This window comes from Perkinsus marinus (genome assembly GCF_000006405.1).
Source record: "Perkinsus marinus ATCC 50983 genomic scaffold scf_1104296948084, whole genome shotgun sequence".
NCBI lineage: Eukaryota > Perkinsozoa > Perkinsida > Perkinsidae > Perkinsus > Perkinsus marinus.
Genome location: NW_003210321.1, coordinates 432,505 through 452,226, shown reverse-complemented (window position 1 = coordinate 452,226; position 19,722 = coordinate 432,505). Strand labels below are relative to the sequence as shown.

General features: G+C 50.5%; 5 protein-coding genes and 2 non-coding genes across 7 annotated transcripts in view; 4 read left to right on the top strand and 3 right to left on the bottom strand.

Annotated features, from left to right (window-relative positions):
* The window catches only part of Pmar_PMAR000864 (liver stage antigen, putative), a gene marked incomplete at both ends in the record, with an annotated part of 10,262 nt that extends 1,571 nt beyond the window's left edge, over positions 1 to 8,691 (top strand). The window contains 56 exons of the mRNA XM_002778978.1: positions 19 to 139; positions 409 to 487; positions 562 to 684; positions 727 to 826; positions 869 to 956; positions 1,005 to 1,080; positions 1,124 to 1,219; positions 1,264 to 1,351; positions 1,391 to 1,512; positions 1,559 to 1,603; positions 1,651 to 1,717; positions 1,765 to 1,829; positions 1,873 to 2,121; positions 2,168 to 2,248; positions 2,327 to 2,413; positions 2,504 to 2,579; positions 2,630 to 2,739; positions 2,778 to 2,852; positions 2,899 to 3,042; positions 3,086 to 3,175; positions 3,216 to 3,270; positions 3,345 to 3,481; positions 3,532 to 3,615; positions 3,662 to 3,709; positions 3,856 to 3,933; positions 3,974 to 4,067; positions 4,115 to 4,212; positions 4,275 to 4,344; positions 4,392 to 4,486; positions 4,528 to 4,605; positions 4,672 to 4,741; positions 4,787 to 4,872; positions 4,924 to 5,026; positions 5,057 to 5,151; positions 5,199 to 5,280; positions 5,329 to 5,435; positions 5,484 to 5,540; positions 5,586 to 5,676; positions 5,720 to 5,802; positions 5,853 to 5,966; positions 6,010 to 6,090; positions 6,135 to 6,190; positions 6,256 to 6,343; positions 6,402 to 6,503; positions 6,542 to 6,604; positions 6,657 to 6,716; positions 6,852 to 6,913; positions 7,137 to 7,310; positions 7,362 to 7,458; positions 7,507 to 7,593; positions 7,634 to 7,685; positions 7,987 to 8,121; positions 8,178 to 8,254; positions 8,312 to 8,379; positions 8,436 to 8,514; positions 8,560 to 8,691. Of these exons, the coding sequence (XP_002779024.1) occupies positions 19 to 139; positions 409 to 487; positions 562 to 684; positions 727 to 826; positions 869 to 956; positions 1,005 to 1,080; positions 1,124 to 1,219; positions 1,264 to 1,351; positions 1,391 to 1,512; positions 1,559 to 1,603; positions 1,651 to 1,717; positions 1,765 to 1,829; positions 1,873 to 2,121; positions 2,168 to 2,248; positions 2,327 to 2,413; positions 2,504 to 2,579; positions 2,630 to 2,739; positions 2,778 to 2,852; positions 2,899 to 3,042; positions 3,086 to 3,175; positions 3,216 to 3,270; positions 3,345 to 3,481; positions 3,532 to 3,615; positions 3,662 to 3,709; positions 3,856 to 3,933; positions 3,974 to 4,067; positions 4,115 to 4,212; positions 4,275 to 4,344; positions 4,392 to 4,486; positions 4,528 to 4,605; positions 4,672 to 4,741; positions 4,787 to 4,872; positions 4,924 to 5,026; positions 5,057 to 5,151; positions 5,199 to 5,280; positions 5,329 to 5,435; positions 5,484 to 5,540; positions 5,586 to 5,676; positions 5,720 to 5,802; positions 5,853 to 5,966; positions 6,010 to 6,090; positions 6,135 to 6,190; positions 6,256 to 6,343; positions 6,402 to 6,503; positions 6,542 to 6,604; positions 6,657 to 6,716; positions 6,852 to 6,913; positions 7,137 to 7,310; positions 7,362 to 7,458; positions 7,507 to 7,593; positions 7,634 to 7,685; positions 7,987 to 8,121; positions 8,178 to 8,254; positions 8,312 to 8,379; positions 8,436 to 8,514; positions 8,560 to 8,691 (5,120 nt within the window). The remainder of the gene's footprint in view (positions 1 to 18; positions 140 to 408; positions 488 to 561; positions 685 to 726; positions 827 to 868; positions 957 to 1,004; positions 1,081 to 1,123; positions 1,220 to 1,263; positions 1,352 to 1,390; positions 1,513 to 1,558; positions 1,604 to 1,650; positions 1,718 to 1,764; positions 1,830 to 1,872; positions 2,122 to 2,167; positions 2,249 to 2,326; positions 2,414 to 2,503; positions 2,580 to 2,629; positions 2,740 to 2,777; positions 2,853 to 2,898; positions 3,043 to 3,085; positions 3,176 to 3,215; positions 3,271 to 3,344; positions 3,482 to 3,531; positions 3,616 to 3,661; positions 3,710 to 3,855; positions 3,934 to 3,973; positions 4,068 to 4,114; positions 4,213 to 4,274; positions 4,345 to 4,391; positions 4,487 to 4,527; positions 4,606 to 4,671; positions 4,742 to 4,786; positions 4,873 to 4,923; positions 5,027 to 5,056; positions 5,152 to 5,198; positions 5,281 to 5,328; positions 5,436 to 5,483; positions 5,541 to 5,585; positions 5,677 to 5,719; positions 5,803 to 5,852; positions 5,967 to 6,009; positions 6,091 to 6,134; positions 6,191 to 6,255; positions 6,344 to 6,401; positions 6,504 to 6,541; positions 6,605 to 6,656; positions 6,717 to 6,851; positions 6,914 to 7,136; positions 7,311 to 7,361; positions 7,459 to 7,506; positions 7,594 to 7,633; positions 7,686 to 7,986; positions 8,122 to 8,177; positions 8,255 to 8,311; positions 8,380 to 8,435; positions 8,515 to 8,559) is intronic.
* Positions 8,692 to 9,432: 741 nt separating this feature from the next.
* Positions 9,433 to 12,993, bottom strand: Pmar_PMAR000863 (hypothetical protein; the record flags this gene model as incomplete). Its single annotated transcript, XM_002778977.1, has 2 exons — positions 9,433 to 11,147; positions 11,598 to 12,993. The coding sequence occupies 2 exons, from the start codon at positions 12,991 to 12,993 to the stop codon at positions 9,433 to 9,435; spliced, it is 3,111 nt and encodes a 1,036-aa protein (XP_002779023.1).
* A 1,090-nt stretch (positions 12,994 to 14,083) lies between these two features.
* Pmar_PMAR000862 (conserved hypothetical protein) lies at positions 14,084 to 17,225 on the top strand. Its single transcript, XM_002778976.1, has 20 exons — positions 14,084 to 14,231; positions 14,314 to 14,413; positions 14,463 to 14,512; positions 14,562 to 14,669; positions 14,717 to 14,796; positions 14,840 to 14,950; positions 14,995 to 15,087; positions 15,133 to 15,199; positions 15,257 to 15,368; positions 15,415 to 15,530; positions 15,575 to 15,639; positions 15,690 to 15,778; positions 15,825 to 15,926; positions 16,003 to 16,116; positions 16,171 to 16,306; positions 16,355 to 16,483; positions 16,526 to 16,677; positions 16,720 to 16,809; positions 16,853 to 17,018; positions 17,066 to 17,225. The coding sequence occupies exons 1-20, from the start codon at positions 14,104 to 14,106 to the stop codon at positions 17,218 to 17,220; spliced, it is 2,163 nt and encodes a 720-aa protein (XP_002779022.1). The 5' UTR covers positions 14,084 to 14,103; the 3' UTR covers positions 17,221 to 17,225.
* Positions 17,226 to 17,620: 395 nt separating this feature from the next.
* Pmar_PMAR000861 lies at positions 17,621 to 17,692 on the top strand. Its single transcript has one exon. It is a non-coding gene; the product is annotated as a tRNA-Trp (tRNA).
* Positions 17,693 to 17,774: 82 nt separating this feature from the next.
* Pmar_PMAR000860 lies at positions 17,775 to 17,846 on the top strand. The gene has a single exon. It is a non-coding gene; the product is annotated as a tRNA-Trp (tRNA).
* A 1,053-nt stretch (positions 17,847 to 18,899) lies between these two features.
* Pmar_PMAR000859 (hypothetical protein) lies at positions 18,900 to 19,381 on the bottom strand (the record flags this gene model as incomplete). The annotated part of the gene is made up of 3 exons (XM_002778975.1): positions 18,900 to 18,960; positions 19,002 to 19,168; positions 19,202 to 19,381. 3 exons carry the CDS (start codon positions 19,379 to 19,381, stop codon positions 18,900 to 18,902), a joined length of 408 nt encoding a protein of 135 aa, XP_002779021.1.
* A 311-nt stretch (positions 19,382 to 19,692) lies between these two features.
* Positions 19,693 to 19,722, bottom strand: part of Pmar_PMAR000858 (hypothetical protein) — a gene marked incomplete at both ends in the record, with an annotated part of 557 nt that continues 527 nt past the window's right edge. Inside the window, one exon of the mRNA XM_002778974.1 lies at positions 19,693 to 19,722. Coding sequence (XP_002779020.1) covers positions 19,693 to 19,722 — 30 coding nt within the window.

Here is a 19,722-nt window from a genome sequence, read left to right as displayed (position 1 = left end):
GGCGATCGGATGGTGTAGATATCGTTTGGAGGCGGAGGCCTGGACCGACTCTGAAGGGGAGGGGGAGGCTGTGGACGGCGAGGATCGCTTTGGAGGGCAGAAGGCTAAGGAGAGACTACAGGCAGGGCTTGGCGACTCAGTGGGAAGTTCAGTGGGAAATAATTTCGCTTTCCTCAGCTGAGGTCAGGCGTTTCCTAGAAATTTACACATGAATTCGTATAGAAGTGAACAGAAGGCAATGAAAACCTCCGAGAATTTCCTTGCAATTTTATTTTGCCACTAACAAATGTAGTTGACCATGTGCATGTTTTCCCACAACGGTGGAGTTGGAGAGACAAAATAGTGACAGACCCTGGAAGAATCGTTTACGGGACTGGTGGCTGGTCTGAAGAGGCTTGACAACATCAGACACAGTGCAGGAGGAGGGGGAGGGAGGAAGTCTGTCGAGGATTCGGAGAGATTAAAGCAAGCCACTGAGGGATACTGCGTAGGTGTCTCCACTCCCAGGGTTAGGGGCCTGCCCTGATGAAGGGCGGTCGGTTATTGGTGCTGATCTGCTAGGTCCAGACTAAGGCATTGCTCCGTAGGAGTATTGCTGCTACTGATGTAGTAGTAGCTGATATGATCCGAGCCAAGAAGGATGCTGGTCGTCATAAGGCCAAGAGCGAGCAGCTCGAGCGGACGGTATGGTTGCTGTAGGCCAGCCGCCGTAGGGGTAGTGTGCAGGTCTACAAGCTAGACGCTATGCTCAAGCAGAGCCACACTCGCCATTACAGACAGCCTCAAACTAAGGTGCTTCTCAAGGGGTGGATCCTCAGACAGAAACGTAGTGAGCTCTTCTCGTGTTCCTAGGGACGGAGCTTCCCAGATACAGTCTCCTCTGCTGTTGTTCGCTGCTGGTCCGTGTTCACGCGCCAAGCTATCACCAAGAGGGTCGTGGCCGAGGCGAGGATAAGGTAGAGCTGTGATGCTAGTGAGGTCCACTGAAGTGGGAGTCTGGGTAGGAGGAACCGACGCTTGGCGAGGGGCCGGGCAGCGTTGCAGGCTTGGAGGGGGCACGCTGGTCAAGTACCAGAGAAGGTCAGGAAGGCCCAGCTGCGATGGGGATTCAAGTCCCATTCAGATGCCCCATGTCGAGGCGCCCAGCACTACCCAGGTTGCGCTTGAGGAGGAGATAGTGCTGCTGAAGGCGACTAGGGACCAGCTGGAAGCGGATAAAGTGGGAGAGGTGGGGTTTGGCCTATGCTAGGGCTGCATACTCAGGCGGGACTGCGAGTTGAATGCGAACGTACATCGAAAGCCCTTCGGGACCGGGATGATAGGCTGAGGGAGATGCAGGAGGCGGGCATTGGTATCATAGCATGGAGTTATCGTTTATATACCTCTTTAGGCGATTCCGCTATCGCGTCTGAGCTGACAGCTGAGAAGGCGCGAACAGCGGCGTTACAGGCTCGGCTGGAGGAGGCCGTTGCCAGAGTGGCCCAGTTCCAGTCTATGCTCGAGAGGAACGAGGTAGCATTAGAATGGGACATTGCTACTCATTTCATCACCGCTACAGGGTCGGGCCGGAACGACGGAAGAGCTCAGCTCGGGGGAGGGCGAGGTTAGTTCTGGGTGGGACCTACCCGCTGTAGATCATCATTTCTGCAGCTCCCTGACGGCACTTTTGAGGCGGCAGAGCTACGCGCTAGGGTCGAGGAGCTGGAGCTCAAGCTGAGTACTTCTGTGAAGACACCGTACTTCCTCCCAGTTGGTTTTTGATAGGGGAAGCTGAAGATGGATACCTCGAAAGGGATGCTGCCGGGAGAGCAGGCGGGGACATGACGGAAGTGAGGCACAGTCGGGCTCATGTGGGGGGATGGTGGCTTGTAGGGGCCTCCCGTGCAGGAAGAGATGATGCGGTTGCAGTTGACCGAGCTGGAGGAGGAGCGGGATCGATATCTTCGCATGAATGAGGTATCGAGGGCTGAGCCCCTGTATGAGAAAAGGATGGGAACATCCCGTAACGCTACCTCCTGCATGGATCCTTGGCCTCAGAGCTTGATTGCTGAGAAGGCAGTGGTGGATGAGGAGCTTGAGAGGGTTCGAGCAGAGATGAGGGGTCTGGTGGAGACCAACGAGGTCTGGTGGAGAGTAACTACTACTAGAGCTGTGACGGGTTTCTTAGGAGCTCCGCAAGGCCGCTGAGGGATTGCAGGCTAGGGAAACCAAGCTGACCGAGGAGCTCGTCTCGAAGAATGAGGCGGAGGTGAGGTTTACGATGGGCTTCACTTGAGCTGCGGCAATTCGGCCTGTGTTGGATTGTCTTGGCCTCCGATCACTTTAGGTACAGCAGACGAAGTTAGTGGAAACGCTAGAGAAAGAAACGGCTAAGCTCCGAAAAGAACTGGAAGTCGCTGAGGAGGAGGGCAAGGTGAGAGGCTCGATGGGTTTTGACGATGGCACGAGCCCTCATCTCTGGGCGGAGAACGCCTTGCCATAGTGGAGAGCTTCCACATTTCAGATGCGTGCAGAGGCTCTAAAAAGTGAGAGGGATGGGCTGGTGGCGAGAGTAAAAGGTTTGGAAGTCCAGCTTAAGGGTGAGGGGGCTTTTGAAAAGGCCATGTTGAGCAGATGCGATTATCCTTAGGGTATGCAGCGGAGGAGGAGTCCAATCGTCTGGAGGTGAAGAGAGTGGTGGAAGAGACTGACAAGTTGAAGGCGTTACTGGAGGAGGCTCGGATGGAAATCACCCGGCATGTAGGTTGGAGTCTCCTCTATATTGGAACTGGATGCAGGAAAAGGAAGCCAGCGAGAGCTCGGAGTGTATGGCTGAAATAGCGAAGGAAAAGCAGAGACTTGGAAGTGAAAAAGTGATGGTACGTGGCGATGGTTATAACGGAGAGCTTGGCTCCTTAGGCGGCACTTGAGAAGGAGGTTGAGGAGATGAGAGGTCGTTTGGAGGAGGCGGAGGAACAACTTGAAAAAGCCCAGGAGGTCGTGGAACGCGCTAAGGAGGAAAGTGATGGCATGGTGGAGTCGATGCGAACCAAGCTTGAGGAGGTAGGAATTTGTGCAGGGTTGGATGGTGGACAGGTCTTGGTAGGAACATGCCCGAGTGGCCGAAGGCATGGCAGAAGCCCATCGTGAGAAGGTTGCTGCTATGTCTGCTACTATAGATACACTACAAGCTAAGGTGGTTAATTCCCGAAGTGTGTGGTTATTGAATTGAGCAGATACGAGACGTAGAAGTTGCAGAGGACGCCCGAGGGAGGGCTGACAAGAGAGAAAGTAATTTCATGGGTGGTCGTGTAGACGGATGTCGTTGTTGCTTGGAAATGAATGTAACGCGTGGTTTGGGTTAGGTGAACTTGAGAGGGAAGCGGAGGAGCTCAGGAGGAACTTTAGTGACCGCGAGGGGGAGTTGGAGGAGAAGATTGCGGAGATGTCTGCCCGGCTGGAGGCGGTACAGGAAGAGCTAGAGATGAGAGGCACTGCCTTAGTGATATTTTCTGCCGTCCGTAAAATTTGCTGATTGTAATATGTTTATAGTCCACTGCAGAGGAAAGGTTAGAAGAACATATAGGTCTGCTTGGTGAGGCGAGGCAGGAGCTGTCCATGGCGAAGACTGAGCAGGTGAGGGATGCTCATTCACGAGAATCATGATCGTTGGTGCATACAGACTACGATGGAAGACTGTGCACGGAAGACATCCGAGGATCTACAACAGGTGAGGCGAGGTGGGGGGTCTGGCCCTGTACAAATGAAAGTCTACTGATGGACTACGCTAGGAGTGCTTTATAGCGTCGTTGCTTCGGCCATGTTGTATTGAACCATGGGGGGTCACTGGGATCTGGCAATCGAAGGCTTTCTCAGTCACTGGTTCGGATGGAGGAGGCTGAGAGGAAGGTGTTGGAGCTCGAGACGATTTTGAAGCGGATTGAAATTGAGAAGGTAGGCTTCTCACCGACCGGTATTTATGCGAGGTTTCAAGGCTCAATTGTTGCAAGAAAATACAACTATGGGAGAACGCATTGAGGCGTTTGAGGGAACTGCGACTGATGGAGAGGCTTTGACCTCGCAGCTCAGTGAGTCCAGCAGAATACTGAATGGGATCGAATGATCGTTGTGGTAGATGATGCAAAAGGTGAGCTGGAAAATCTCCAGACTGAAAATCATGAGCTGGTGGAGAGAGTGAAGGAGTTGGAAACGGTGAAGTCGACCTTGGCTGATGTGAGGCTGTGGAGGGTCGAGCCCTCTGCTGTTTTGGTTTTGGGCGAGTACCTCGGGCTTAGGATATGTGGAAGCAGGAGGTATGCGTGAAGGAAGCTGAGACGGGCAGACAGGCCGCCGAGGTCGCCACACGTAACGAATGGTACCTATGGAGGAGACAAGGGCCTGTGGGTGCTCAGGCAAGGCCGAACAGGAGTTGGTTATTTTGAAGGCTCAACTGGAGCAGATGGCGACGAGAGTGGAAGAAGGAACGGCCGCACTAGAGAGCTCTAAGGTGGGCCGGGATATTCTGGCAAGTAACACAGCTTTACTCAGGAGAAATGCGATGAGCTGGAGAGGTCTTTGAAGGAGACCGTAACGTCTGACGAAAATCGGGAATCAGAGCTGTCCCAGGTCAGCCGGTTCAGCCTTAGTCAATGTGCCTCTCGACCCCGCCGGAGAGTCTTGACTTGTTTTTAGGAATGCACACGCCTCACTGAAGCCATGGCCGAGATGGAAGGCAAGATGGCGGAGGCGACCACGCTTGCAGGTGGGATCTTTTACAACCTACTTCATCTAGTGCGATAGCGCTCAGAGGCAAGGTTGGGCGAAATTACAAGCCTGCAGGAGACGGTTGACAAATTGCATACAGACGTACAACGTAAAGAAGATGAAAAGGAAGTAGCCATTTTGTCCTCTATGGTGCGGGTGGACTGAGCTGGTTCATCTCAGGATCTTGAGAGGAGCACTAACGACTTACGATTTGCAATGGAGGAGAAGGAACTGGCTCTAGAGACCCTGCGAGATGCGATGAGTACCGATGCAATCGACCGCAGTAGTGGCAATGACGAGCGTTCGTCGTTAGGTAAGCTGGAAGCTGAGCAGAAGGCATGGACTATCAGCCAGGAGGAGCGACGTGCCCAGCTAGACGAAGCCCGAGGGGAGATAGAGGCTCTCAGGGTGACTCGTTGGTGGACTCGGTTGAAAGTTGTAAGGCTCTGCTTCAGAACCAAACTGAAATTGATGGATCTCTTCGTGAAGAAGTCGCGGAGCTGCACAGCGAAGCAAGGGCTGTACAGGAACTCATTGGTTAGGAAGAAGTTTCTCTCGACGGCTCTTCATTACTTGTGATTTCAGCCAGTCTGAAGCAACAGCTCGAGGCAGCTCAGGATGAGATCTCTAGGCTCAATACAGAGCTGGAGGAGACGAAGGCCTCAGTAGAGGCGAGAGTAGAGGAAGCACGGGTGAGCCGAAGCTAGCGGTGCTGAATAGAAGATCGGCTTTGAGAGTAGACGTCCTCTGAGGAGCAGGGAGAAAAGTATCTGGCCACCATTCGAGAACTTGAAGCGGTAGGGTACCCCAGGTGTGTTGCCTAGTAGGAGAGATGGCCTCAGGAGAAGCGCGAGGTCGAGGATGTGGCCAAGCAGAGGGAGGCGGAGATTTCGAGGCTCGAAGAGCTTCTGAAGGCAGCTGAGCGGACCTCTGGTGGAGACTCTCATTGCTAGTCGTTTGGAAGCACGTGTCACAGGGGATCTCAACAGCTCATTGGAGAGTCTGCAGACCCGGTTGGCTGAGGCGGATGAACGGGAGAAAGCGAATTATGCCAGGCTGGTCGGTCTGGTTGACGCTCGACGTGCTGCAGTTATATGTCGTTCATTCAGGAAGCGTCGAAGCAGGAATGTGAAGGCCTTCAGCGAACTATAGCAGAATTGGAAGCTTCAAAGTTGGCCGAGGAAGCTGGTCGTCGTGGCGGTGAAGTCGAGGGAAAAGGAGAAGTGATAGCAGCAGAAGTCAGCCCTCCGTCAGTCGTTCTATTAGCAATTGAGAGTGTTGGAGGAGCTGCTGGCGGAGAGGGAGCGCGAATTGGAGGAGCGAGAGGCCGCCTTGGTTGCGGTCGAGGTAGAATGCCCGTGTACGGCGTTGAGAGTATATCGAGTCCGTAGATGGAGGGAAACACTATGGAGGAAGTAGACAAGATTGATGGCGGAAATGACCCTGAGTGAGTTTATAAGGGCGTCCTATTTCCCATTGACTGGTTCGCGCTATGACGAAACTCTCTTTCAGAGGAGGGGGTGAGTCGGAGCTGGATATCCAACTACGTGTTGCCGAGACCGAGCATAAGCTGCTGATGAAGCTAGAGGAGACCGAGAAGGTAGGCGGCAAGGGTACTCGCTGCTCGAGCCGTGAATTTGGTGCACAGTACCCTGCAGGATCTAGCCGAGGAAAAGACGGCCAGTTCGGCGCTGACCAATCGAATACATGAGCTGGAAGCGAGAGAGACAGAGCTTGTACGCCAACTGGAGGAACAGAAAGTAAGCACCGGGATAGGTTTACCCTAGTCGCGTTGCAGGTCTCTCGCGCGGAGTTCGAAAAACGGGCGGCTGAAGTGGATCAGCTTGTCGGGGAGCGTCAGGTGCTACTACGTTCATACTAGGCGAGCGGAGTGCTTAATCTCGTCAACCTAGGCGCTGGTGGCGAGGATAGAGGACATAGAGGCCACGGCAGGTCCGGCTGCGGCCCAGGGAGTAATTGGCTCACCTACTCAGATGGTGAACCTTCTTCTTCCTCATCGTCTACTGATAGGGATGATGTGGAGTATATGATTTGAATTTGCGCTTTCCTCGTTATCGAGGTTTCAATGCTCATCCGACTCATTTCAGTCGATAGTACAGAGAAGTGAGCAGTCGCTGGTAGCTGGGCGTGGTGACTCAGACTTGTCAAGGTGAGTAGAGCTGGCTTACGAACCTAGGCAGCCTGTATGCGACTGTAGTTTCCGGTAGAGATACCATCGGAATCAGCTCGCTACTGTTAGTCTCACCAACTAGTAGTTGAGAAATCTGACAGTCTCACCGGTGTTTTGAAGCATGCTAGATTTCGATGATGATGTGACTCATATGAGTCTGACTTGGCAGGATTTGATGGTCATGGGAAGAAGTTGTGATCAGGTCTCGAGTTACTCCTGGTACCCTGGCCTTCTATCCCAACAATCTCTCGTCGTATCTTACCCTATCACTAGACGGTATGAGAGTTGAGTATGACTGTGATACTGCAGCTAAGGACGAGGCCATGTGCGGTGTTGTCATGACTGATCGGCCTCTGCCTTATGATACCTCCTTTGGGTAAACAGGGACTTCAGCGTAAGCAATCTGGTCATATCAGTTCTCTGCGAGGTATTACTTCGAAGTCACCATTGAAGCAGGCGCTGTAGAGTCGTCGAGGTATTCAGATGGTCTCACAGTTGGCGTGACGACGACACGACCTGAGGAGGTGAGCAGTAGAGCTCTGCTATCATCGATGGGATAAGAATTGCTCGAGGTACGCGGTGGATCCAATGCACCATCATCTTGTGATGAGATTCCTGATACGTGGGCAGTTGGATTCGACGGCCAAGTGTGGGATCCGGTAGGACCAAGGGGCGATCTTTCACTTTATGAACTTTTAGATACTCAACGACTGGGCTACTTGTGATTGGAGTGGCAAGGATCTCAGAGCAGGTGAGAGAGAGGAAAACTAAAGTCGCGAAGCAGCGGACCTGCTTGGCGTTGCCGTTGGGATATGAGTTCCGGGAATATGCGGGCACGTCTGAATTTGCTATCATAGCTGTGCTATGCTCGTGCGCCGCATCAGTTGAGCAAGACAACATTCTCTGAATATGTCTCTCGCCACCTCTGATGGGTGAGTGATCGACATAGGCTGTGGCCAAATTCGGGAGGTTCACACACGAATGCAATGGTTTAAAAGGGTTATGAGGAGCGTATTATTTTCATGTGGTGAGGTCGTGGCTCGACCGTTCAGGTCAGAAGGTCGGTCTCCTAGTCTCGAAGTCTCCAGTGGACCAACTTTTCATCCTCGTTGATGGTGCCGTAGTGGCTGATGGCCCACGGAACATCCCTACTGGAAAGCCTCTCTATGGTGTTGTGGATCTCATAGGTGAACTAATGACATATGCTTCTACGATCCGTCATTTGAACGAATCTCTTATATAGGGAGTACGAGCGCTGTGCTTCTCTCCGATCCTGAGACGACCCCACTGCCTCCAGCAGCGCTTGACCTAGTCCCTAAGGTTAGTGTCATCAATCCCTGAAGGGCGCTGGAATGATAGTTGGTTTCTTCCTGTTAGACTGTACCATTTGCAGGGCGGTCAGAGAGTGGCCGCACTGCCTTTAGACTCCCTTCTCGCCAAACAAGGTGGAGTGCCATGCCTCCTGATTGCTTCTCCATTCGTTTGGATGGGTCCACCTCAGGTATCGGAACGAGAGTAAGAGAGGTGCGCCGGCATCGGTGGCAGGAGGATCGGTTGCTGGTGACAGAGTAGCATTCGAAGTATGGAAGGAATGGTATGAACTTGCCTGCTGATACCACTGTCAGATGCCTTCCTTCCACGAAAGCAAGAGCTTCCTGGCTCCATCGGTGTCGAGTGTTGGGTCCAAGTTCGCATTACCCAGTCGCAAAACAGCTTCTAAACTCCACACGTCTTCGGCTCATAGTAAGGCCAACTGACACTATTCAGAGGGAAGAGTCATGTGTACTCAGGCTCGGCCGGATCCACCTCGTCCAGGCTGGCGTTTCCCAAGTTCAGCCGCCGGTGATGAGCATTGATCTCATGAATGCATGAGTTAATCGATTGTATTCTAGGCTCGATACTGACTTTCTAACATACAGTATCGTGTTTGTGTTCCCAGCGCACGAGTCTGTCGTGTATTTGCGACAGTCAGGTAGCAGCGTGAACCACGACAGACGAGGAAATTGTGGGTCGCGCGAATCATAGTCTCGTATGTTGGAGGAGTGTCTTTCAACACCAAAGAGTCAGACTGGGCGCAAATATGGAAGAGTTGGTGCGAGCGAATTAGATTTATCAGAGAAAGCTGTTGGCTAGAGTCGTTCCTACTACAGCGATCAGCGTTAAAATATGTAGTCGCTTCCCTTAGCTGGGCGTGAAGTTCGCTGTGTCAACCTGCGACTTCCGAAGGGAAATGTCTCCACCATTTGTAAGTAGGATTCCCACGTTGAAGGGCTCATGATGTAGCACTGTTAGTAGTAACACCCGCACTGGTTGACTCAACAACACTTGGGATAGCCATAATAGGTAATAAGGCTTCTTATCTTATCTATTTCAGCCTGAGGGCTGCGAGCCGTTTCATGCAACGAATAATGGGCGAGCGAGATTCGTGCACACGCGCGCGAACACGTCCTCCCCAGATAGTTACTAATTTAATGATAGTTGTGCAAATATCGAAAGTGTTATACTGTTATGAAAGATGGGGTATCATTGAATACATACCGAGGTAGCACTTCATCATTTAGCTTCTTGAGCTTATCAGTAGAGCGCCATACACCATCATCTAGCAAAGCACGGTTGCCTTCTATCTCAACAATAACTCTCCTTCTTGGAATCCAGGGTGTGGAGGCCTTCGGGTGAGGTTCCGTAGTGTGTACAAGTACACTATCACCAACTTGTAGTGGAGGTCCAGTAGCAGTCTTGTTGGCCATCGCTTTGAGAGTACGTTCACGACAGTCATGCTTATATTTTCTCCAAATAGTCCATTTGTCATCTGGAAGCTTACATCTTTCGCTGGTGTCGAAAGGAGAAATACCCGAACCATCAATAACCATGTCTAGCGGTGAGAGTCCATGTGCAAGTAGATTGGAGCTAGAGTTGATCTCATAAGCCGCACGAGAGACAGCTTCAAACCAAGTTTTCTCGTCAACAAAAGCAGTTGTCAAGAAAGAACGTCGCAGTCGTTGGTTGAGTAGTCGATGACGAGCTTCAACATGTCCATTTAACCATGATGCAGAGACAGGTACATAATCGAATTGAACAGAGGGCATAGATTTTGAAGCTGACTTGATGATACTAGCGTTGTCAGTCGAAATTCTCTGTAGTGGGTAATGATAGAGCCGATGGGGTAGGTTGGCTGCTCGTTGTATATCGATGGCCGTCGGCGCACTAATAGTAGGGTAACATAAGAGTAGATTAGTGAGCTGACAGACCAAATTGATGGAGTAGAATTTACCGGTCGAACCATTGGTTGTTGTAGTCGTAACGTAAGGACCAAGTACATCCAAACTGGCTACTTGAAATGGTCGATCAGGGATGACTATATCGTTGGAGGTGGGGTTCTTGGGTTGTCTATCGCCAGGGTCGGTCTTGACGAGAGCACAAGTGATGCAGCTTCTTGAGGCCTTTTTAGCTGCTTCATCGAAGTCGATAGTGGTTGACTTCGGATCGAAATAGCACTTGAGAATAGCAGTGATCTCAGGAGCACCAGTATGCTTGAGAGAATGACAGAACTCAGCACACTTATACAGAAAATCGCCGTCAGCCAGTTGACGTCTACCATCTTCACTTAGGGGTAGAGATCTATAGGTATCCTTGATATCCATAGAATGAGCAGTAGCAGATGACCTGTACTTGTTGATAATGCGAGGTATCTTGGATTGGCAGTCCTTGATTGGGAACTTCTTGCTGGCCTTTTTGAGCAAGTCATTAGTCCTTATTGTAGGCTGTATAGGTCTAACCCGCTTGCGACCAGTACGTGGATACCAATTTGTAGTGTAGTTGTTGATATCACCAATACCAGTAAGTTGTAGTTTGCCTTCATTGATCAGGGCGTCGATGCGCTGTTCTGCTTGTTGACGCTCGTCAGTACTAGCTTTGATGAGGAAATAGTGAGTAGAAGGGACCGGTTTCGGCTGATTGTCTAGAGCTAGCCGCAGTAGTTGGTCACTGTAGTCAACGAAATACTCTTTGTTACCATCCTTATTAGAAAGGATACCAATAGTACACCATTCGTTGTTGTAGATGGTCTCGAGTAGTTGGTAGCCTTCGGGTGGTTTAGGAAATGTAGGTGGTGTGTCGCCTAGTGAATCGACGTCGTAGGAGATAGCGTCGTCCGAGTTTTCTTTAGAGGCCTTGCCTTTGAGAGCGGCGATATGATGGCCTTCGATAGAGTCATCTGATGATGCCGTTGATGAAGTAGGCGTAGATAGATCAGATTTAGTGGAGGTCGTGCAGTCGAATGTTGACCGGATAGGACCTTGAGTAGGAGCGGCTGTTGGGCAAATATATAGCTCTGACAATGATGAACCGATTGGGCTCGTAGTGGATGTCGGAGACGTGATGCCTGATGACCGATATTTATCCAATGAATGGGAGCTACAAAGAAATTTTGAAGCTTGAACCAATGAACCATTGATGTTGATGAGGAGACCGTCGGCATTGATGGAAAGAGTATCCATACCGAGGAGTCCATCAGAGTGAAGTAGTAGTCCGTCGTTGATGATAGACGGTGACCATGTGAATGTTGAGACTTGACGGTTTCCATCGCAGATGGGAAACTTGATCTTGAGTTGGTAGAGTGAACTCATAGATCGAGTTGTAGTTGCAGTATCAAAAGAGAGCTTACAAGGAATGAGTTGGCCGTCAGGATAGTGCTGTAGTAAGGCCGTCGCAAGTCGCCAAGATATAATAGATCTTGTACAGCCAGTGTCAGCAACGATGAAGAAGTTGTTGTCGGCACAGAAAGTAGACCTTAAGACCATGTCAGAACCAGGAGGGAGGTGATAGTCATCTTTTTGGTGTTGTAGTAAACGGGCTACGTCACTATGCTTGTACTTGCAATTATCGGCATAGCGGCACTGCCTGCGAGCTGTCCAGGCCAAGCATATCCCTTGCTCTCGACAGAGTTTGAGAGTCTCGGGGTCTTCAACCCTAGGAAGCTTGGGATTAGGAGCCTTAGTAGAAGTAGCAGTTGATACCGGAGGGGCCTTGTTTGAATTAGCATTGCTGATGTAGAGCTTTGGATTGCAGCGGATATGGCTACGTAGGGCTTGCGTAAGCTGTTGGACATCATCGATGGCCGCGTAGTTCTCGTCTGCAGTCTTCCTCAGAGTGGGATGGAGGCCTTCACGATAGTGTAGGTTGACTTGACTGGGTTGTAGATGGAGGCCAACACTCGCACACATAGCAACAGCAGATTCGATACGGTCGAGGTAATCGTAAATGTTGATGTCACCATTGTCCATCTTGACGTCAGAGAAGTATCTCATGACTTCCGCATGTGAATTCGACAGACAGTACTTATGTTGAAGGTAGCCAAGTGCTTGTGATAGTGTCAGAACATAGTCGTTCAAGTAGAGAGTGGGGTCCATAGTAGTTTCCAAGTGGATCTGTAAGTTCCTCTTGACCGACTGGCTAAGACAATTGGATAGGTAGATGTACGATAATCGAGGGCCCAGCGCTGTTTGTTTTGCTTCGCAGCGGATAAGACTCAGGAAGTAGTTGATACTCCTGTTATCAGAGTTTCCCTTGTACTGTTTGTTGTCGGGGCACTTGATATGGGAAACAGCATTGATGGCCTTCGTTGTATCAAGCGCCTTCTCCTTATCATAGTTGTGGGATAGATCACACCAATACGCCACGTTGGTGATGTCGTTGTTACAAGGGTGTTGTTGACCTTGCATGAGAGGGGCCTGGGGCACTCCTTGAGGGTAGACCTGCACAGTGGCAGCAGAAGTTGTAACCTGCTGTGGATGTACTGTGTTTGCTGACCTTCGAGAGAGGCTTGCAGCTTGAGAGTTACGGCCTTCGGCGTCTATATAGGTGAAGAAGGTACGTCGTAGATAGACCTTCTTACTAAGAGGTTGGCCTTCCATGGCAGTCTCTAACTCAGCGGCAGATAACCATAGTAGTAGTGAGGGTTCAGCAATACCGAGGACTTCAAGGAGCTCAGCCAGCGGGTTCTCCACCATGTTAGTAGTAACACCCGCACTGGTTGACTCAACAACACTTGGGATAGCCATAATAGGTAATAAGGCTTCTTATCTTATCTATTTCAGCCTGAGGGCTGCGAGCCGTTTCATGCAACGAATAATGGGCGAGCGAGATTCGTGCATACGCGCGCGAACAAGCACACTCCATCTGAACGGAATTGACGATGGATTCAGTTCCTTTCGGCTGAGTGCCTTTCGTACCACACAGGCAGCGTTTAAATCTTGAAAACTTGAATCTTTCAAGCGGAACGTACTCGCGTATATTCGCCGACAACTGTGTTTGAAGTTTGCTAAGTAGGCATGGAGGTAGGGATTCCCGCGAGATGGACCATCTTAGATGTTAGCATACGAAGGATCCGAATGAGCCGATACCTGGTGGATTTCAATGGCGGAGAACGATGAGAAAATGCGAAGACGATCCAACGTTCTCCCAAAACCTCGTCATTTGGGACAACTAAGATGCTACAGCGTTCTCTCAAATCAGAAGGTTTCAGCTCGATTGGCTTCCTCCTACTAAACAGTAGGTATATTCGTACGCAGTACGGTGGCGCGGACCGCAGTGCTAGCTTGGTAGACGGTAGCGCAAGGTTGACTACACGAGACCAATCGGACGAAAAAGTTGTAGTTTGGGGGGAATCGGGGTCTCCGACATACTCCAGTCTCTAAGGTAGTGGCGCATCGATGAGTCGATCCTAGCAGGATATGCAAAGACTTATGAGCTTGAGTCATCGCTTATCCTGCTAGGCTTCTCAGTGTCGCTAAGGTGACTAGAATAGACGCTTAAGCTTGGGGATCCCTCCAGTCAATAGAGGGAACTCCAAGCTTTAGCGTCGCTACTTGGCATGGGGTTCGTGGCTCCCGTAGTCGCTGTGCGTGTTTTTATGAAGCTGATTTTTCCCAGGAGTAACTGCTAGTTCTGCTTCGTCTTCCCCAGTGGGTGTATTGGGCTCTCCAACTCTGCATGCAACTTGATGTAGTGTTATGGATCGTTGAGAGTTTCATCTCTCATCAACCTCATAAGCTCCGCTGTAGTGTGTTTGCTCATCGACGTGCTGTTGAAGTTGTGTTGCTATAAGTATTGCCTTCTCGCTCATAAGTTCTGTACAATCCGCCTACTCGTAGTAAGGTATCCGTTCTCTCATGGTGGGTCAGTCAATGGCAGTGGTTGCCACCTGCAACCTGGACCAGTGGGCCCTCGATTTCGACGGCAACGAGAAAAGAGTCATCGAGAGCATTCGTATTGCTCACAACAAAAACGCAAAGTTCCGGTGAGTTCTCACTCTACGAATCGTCGTTCACACGGTCTCCGTTTTCTCCCCGGCATCATCCATTTGAAATCATAATTTTCAGTACCGGTCCGGAATTGGAGCTCTCCGGTTACGGATGTGAGGATCACTTCCTCGAGACGGACACATTCCAGCACTGTTGGGAATCCCTTGCACACATCATAGTAATAGATAGGGTATCTGCCTCGTAGTGTTATGGTTGGTGTGTCTTAGACAGCTACCTCTGATCTGGACATGCTGATGGACATAGGGATGCCGGCTCTGTAATACAAGATGTAGTGAAGGTGTGGTAGCGTTTACCATCATCATTAGATTCAAGTCGACTGGTTACAACTGTAGAGTTTTCCTCTATCGGGGACGCATACTACTCGTGCGGCCCAAGATGCTCCTAGCTGATGATGGCAACTACCGTGAGTCAAGGTACTGAGGACAGTATAGTCGATGATGGTCACTTTTAATCGGCTTAGGTGGTTCGCGCCGTGGCCTATGGAGCGCGGTCTGGAGGAGATGCTTGTCCCCGACGTGGTCCAAGAGGCCCTGCCGGCCGGTAAGTCATACATTGCGGACGACGTGAGAATTTCGGGTCTCAGATGTCCGTCAGCAGACATGCCCCTTCGGGTTTGGAGTTGTACAACTAGCAGATTGTGCTGTGGGTTGCGAGGCTTGTGAGGAGCTATGGGCTCCTGAGAATCCTCATACGAGTAACGAGTAGGGTTAATTTGAAGAATCATCGTGCTGCTCTCAGTTATGGCTCTTGATGGCGTGGACATTATTGCCAATGGTAGTGGATCTCATCACGAGTTGAGGAAACTGAAAAAGCGTCTGAAGTTGATCGCCGGTGAGGCTGCTGTTGTCGGCTTGAATTTGATGTTCTCCTATGTAGGTGCTACGTCCAAGTCTGGCGGAGTATATCTATATGCCAACTCCATGGGCTGTGATGGTGGACGACTGTAAGACTCACTAGGTCCGTCCGCGGGAATTGGAGCTATGCCGGGTCTATCGTATAGGTATTTCGACGGTTCGTCATTGATCGCCGTGAATGGCGAAGTTCGTGCGCAAGGGTCTCAGTTCGCCATCAAAGAGGTTGAGGTCATCACTGCTAATGTTGATCTTGATGAGGTGATAATTCATACTTCACTCTCTGTCCATCATATGCCGCTGTCAGGTTCGCTCTTATCGTGCTAGCAAGAAGTCACGATGCACTCAAGCAGCAGCGTTGACGGGTTCAAGAGTGCCTCGAGTCGACTGTAGAGGCTTCCGTCTTTGCGATCCGGCAAATAGGTACTGTACGGTATCGTTTCACTATGTATGACGTTGTATTGTAGGTTCATATCGGCGAATCTTCCTGTGAAACCGATCGTCTGTGATCCTATGGAAGAGATTGCTCGAGGTCAATTGTCCACTAGGCTGTGGTTTGAGGGCTATTTCGTGGCTACTTAGGTCCCGCGTGCTGGCTTTGGGATTACCTACGTCGTAGTGGGGCTTCGGGGTTCTTCATTCCTCTTTCGGGTGGAGCTGACAGCGCTAGTGTAAGCGGTTATGTGGTGTTCTCTCGTGTGGTAGGGTGTTTCCTAGGTCCTGGCGATATGCGGTTCTATGTGCCAGCTGGTCATGGACAGGCTCATCGAGGGGGATAAGCAAGTTGAGGCGGACGTGAAGCGAATTACTGCATCTGAGGTATCAACCTATCAGCCGGTCTGAGTATTGCCCTCAAGACGCTTGTCATGAACGTCTCTTGATTCACTATTTTCAGGTTCTCCCCAAGACCTCTCAAGAGCTCGCCAACTGCATTATTCATACCGCATATTTGGCATCGAAAAACTCAGGGGAAGCTACTCGTAACTTAGCCGAGAGGATCGCCCAGCAGGTACTGAGGAGAGCGACTGCTGGTAGCGGAGGTTATTCACGCAATCGTCTATAGGTTGGTAGCTATCACAAATTTGTGATGATCGACAAAATTTGCGATGCTGTTGAGGAGGCCTTCACGGACTATGTCATCACTAATGAAGATGGAAAAGTCGATGAGGAGCTGAAACCGAGATATCTGTCTCAGGGAGGTGAGGACTGACGTCGACCTGTGAGAAGGCAGCGATGAGGACGATCAGGCACTCGTACGACGGACCTGGCACTGCAGAACATCCAAGCTCGAAGTCGGATGGTGATGTCGTTCATGCTGGCGCAGCTACTCCCTCATGCTAGGAGGCGAGGAGGCTATTTACTCGTCCTCTCGACTGGTAGGGTATACTCTCAGCAATGGTCATTGCATCCTATTTCAGGTAATGTCGATGAGGCACTTCGTGGTTATTTGACGAAGTACGACTGCTCCTCGGGTGATATTAATCCCATAGGCAGCATTTCTAAGGGAGATCTCAAGTCATTCCTGGTCTGGGCATCAACCAATTTGGGATACCCAGCGCTCGCCGAGATCGTAAGTTGACTCGTAAGATGACGTTCATCCTCTTCACTGAAGGTCCAAGCACCTCCAACGGCAGAGCTGCGACCAACAGTCGAGGGAGAACCGGCACAACTCGACGAAGTCGATATGGGCATGACCTACAATGTGAGTTTTGGAGGGGTCCGACGGCGCATCATGTATCGCTCAGGAGCTTGGTTGGTTCGGCCGGCTTCGGAAGATGGAGCGCTGCGGTCCGGTGCAAATGTTCCACAAACTTCGGATTATGTGGGGTGAAAGCCGTAATGAGAGTGCAGATGAAGTCGCAAACAAGGTGAAACACTTCTTCAACTGTTACTGCAGGAATAGGCATAAGTGTAAGTGCCAATATATGTAAGGCATGCACAGTGTTGTTGCGATGTAGGCACTGTATTGACTCCCTCGTATCACGCTGAAGCATACTCTCCGGATGATAATAGATTCGATTTGAGGCCGTTCTTGTATCCTCCGATGACGCGCCAGTTCAGGGATATCGACACTGAGCTTGCGCAGCGTAGACCCAGTGAGGTCCATAAATGATGAGCTCCATTTACTTGAATTGCTTTCCGCGGACTTGTTTAGCAGTGCATAATGCGGTTTCGAATGTTGAACCAAGGTTGTATTGAGACTTCATGAGTGGGATTACGTCAATCTTCAAATGATGTTATTCTGCTGCCGACGACGTATCGCTTTACAAAGCGTATTTCACGAATCGGAGCCGAAACGAGTCAAGAAATCTGCCGAAAAACAATGCCGCATCCTCATATCTCCTAGAGCAGCACAGTTTCGGAGTTCAGTCCATAGGCGCCACTGTAGCGCACCTGATTTCAGATCAGAAGGTTGTTCGCTCGAATCGGAATGGAGTCGTATCACGGATTTGTGGTCTTTCGGGAGTACACAGAGATGTATCTCGATAGTTCGTGTACACATTTTGTAGTTCGGCCCTGTGGCGCAACGGTAGCGCATCTGACTCCAGATCAGAAGGTTGTCCGTTCGAATCGGGCCGGGGTCATATCATGGGTTAGCGGGTCTTCAGCAGTACACGAGGATGTCTCTCCATAGTTCCTGTAGGAACCATATACACTTCATAATTCGGCCCTGTGGCGCAACGGTAGCGCATCTGACTCCAGATCAGAAGGTTGTCCGTTCGAATCGGGCCGGGGTCATATCCTGGGTTAACGGGTCTTCAGCAGTACACGAGGATGTATCTCCATAGTTCCTATAGGAACCATATACGCTCCATAATTCGGTCCTGTGGCGTAACGGTAGCGCAGATCAGAACGGCCCGGGGTCATACAGTGCTGTCGATCTAAACTTGTCCGCAACTAATGATAGCGAAACAAGAATGAAGTTTTCAAGAAACAATACCTAATCGATCCCGCTCGGGGGTAAACATGAAACCTAGGACTCGGCGAGTACGCAAGAGCCCGTAACAATGAGATCGTCTGGCTGAATCTTGGCCCGTTCATCGACAATACCGCAGTCACGCAGGGTATCTTGAGCCAATAATAGGGCCTGCAACGATCGAAAAGTACAAGTCGTACTGTACAACTAGAGTGACAGCAGAGCGGCTCACAGATTTGTCGACTTCAGTATTGCATTGCCATTTGACGTCTTTCATCCAGCTTGCAGTGTCATCCGATGACATGTTGTATCTAGCTGGAACTTCCCCAGAACTGCAAGAGGCAGCACATACAATTCGGAGATGAAGTCGCGCGTTTCATCTCGATCTCCTAGCATCCGCTCGATTTCTTCATGAACAGCATGTACGACTGTTTTGACTGCCTCTAAACGATCAGACGAGATATCCTCGCTCACCTAGTAAGAAAAACTCGTGCTCTGATTCGACGCAGCAGCTCACAAGTGCTTACCACGAAGACAAAAGCAGGCCAAGGAGCTGGGACTCTCCTCACTAACTTCCATTCACCCTTGTCGACTAGGTGCCTGGCAGGTTAATTTATGAACAGATCAGACCAGGATGGACTCTACTTCGTTGTGAAGACCTCCCACATGAAGTAATCGATATCCCCTTTGGCCATCGACTCAACAGCTCCATCGAGGGAGTTCACAACCTAGTTCGGACTAATTCCTGCATTCAACTATGTTTCTCCGCTCCGACCTTGAAGGCAAGGTCTCCATCAACTTTGTCTTTGTCGACTTTTGCCATGATGTGCGAGCCACTGCCAAAACGGGATATCCCAAAAACATTGCTCTGGGAGTCAGTTGGACGTTTTGATGACGTATGAACTCCCCAGACCAGAGGAGACGCAACGTATGTACCTGAGGCCAGCACCGTCGCCGGCCTGGACTAACCTCGCTACCTTCTGATCTTACCGAGAATCCTGACCTGGTCTCTGGCGTCTTTGCCTGAGTTCTTAATGATGTGGGCGACAGCTGACTCAGTGAGCACGCATGCGCAGTCCACCTCCTTGGAGATTACAGCCTTCAGCATCGCTCCGCTGCCACCAGGATATGTTCTCCAAGCCAACTAAGGCAACATAGCTAGCGAGATGGCTCATACAGTGTCAGTCGGATCCCACCTGAGGGGCACAGGCAGATGAATCAAGTTTAGCTTGGCGCTGCAGTAGGCGTTGGAACGGTGCGTTAAAATGCTCTGGGACTCCACCAAAGCGAACAACGTTATCCTGGGACTAAAGAAGCAAGGGATAGTTGTGATAAAGGAGCGGCCTCCTACCGTCATAGAAATCTTGAGTCGAAAAAAACTAAACCAAACGAGTAATACAACCGACAACGAGGTTTCAGGATATGTCGATTGATAGGCGGAAGCCATTAACGCAACTCTAAGCCCTTTACGCGGAAACTGCTTTGACATGATAACGTACTCTAGAAAATCCATCGCGCCATGTTCCTGAGGAAACACAGAGGGGTTGCACATAGCCCAGAACCGGAACTGTTGTCACCTCACAGAATGGCCGCACTCGTAGGTTACAGGACCCTTCACTTTGTTGCCCAGAGGCTTGTTGTTACTGATCGCTATAAAGGCGTTCTACATCAACAGTGCTTTCCGCGGAGGAAATAACA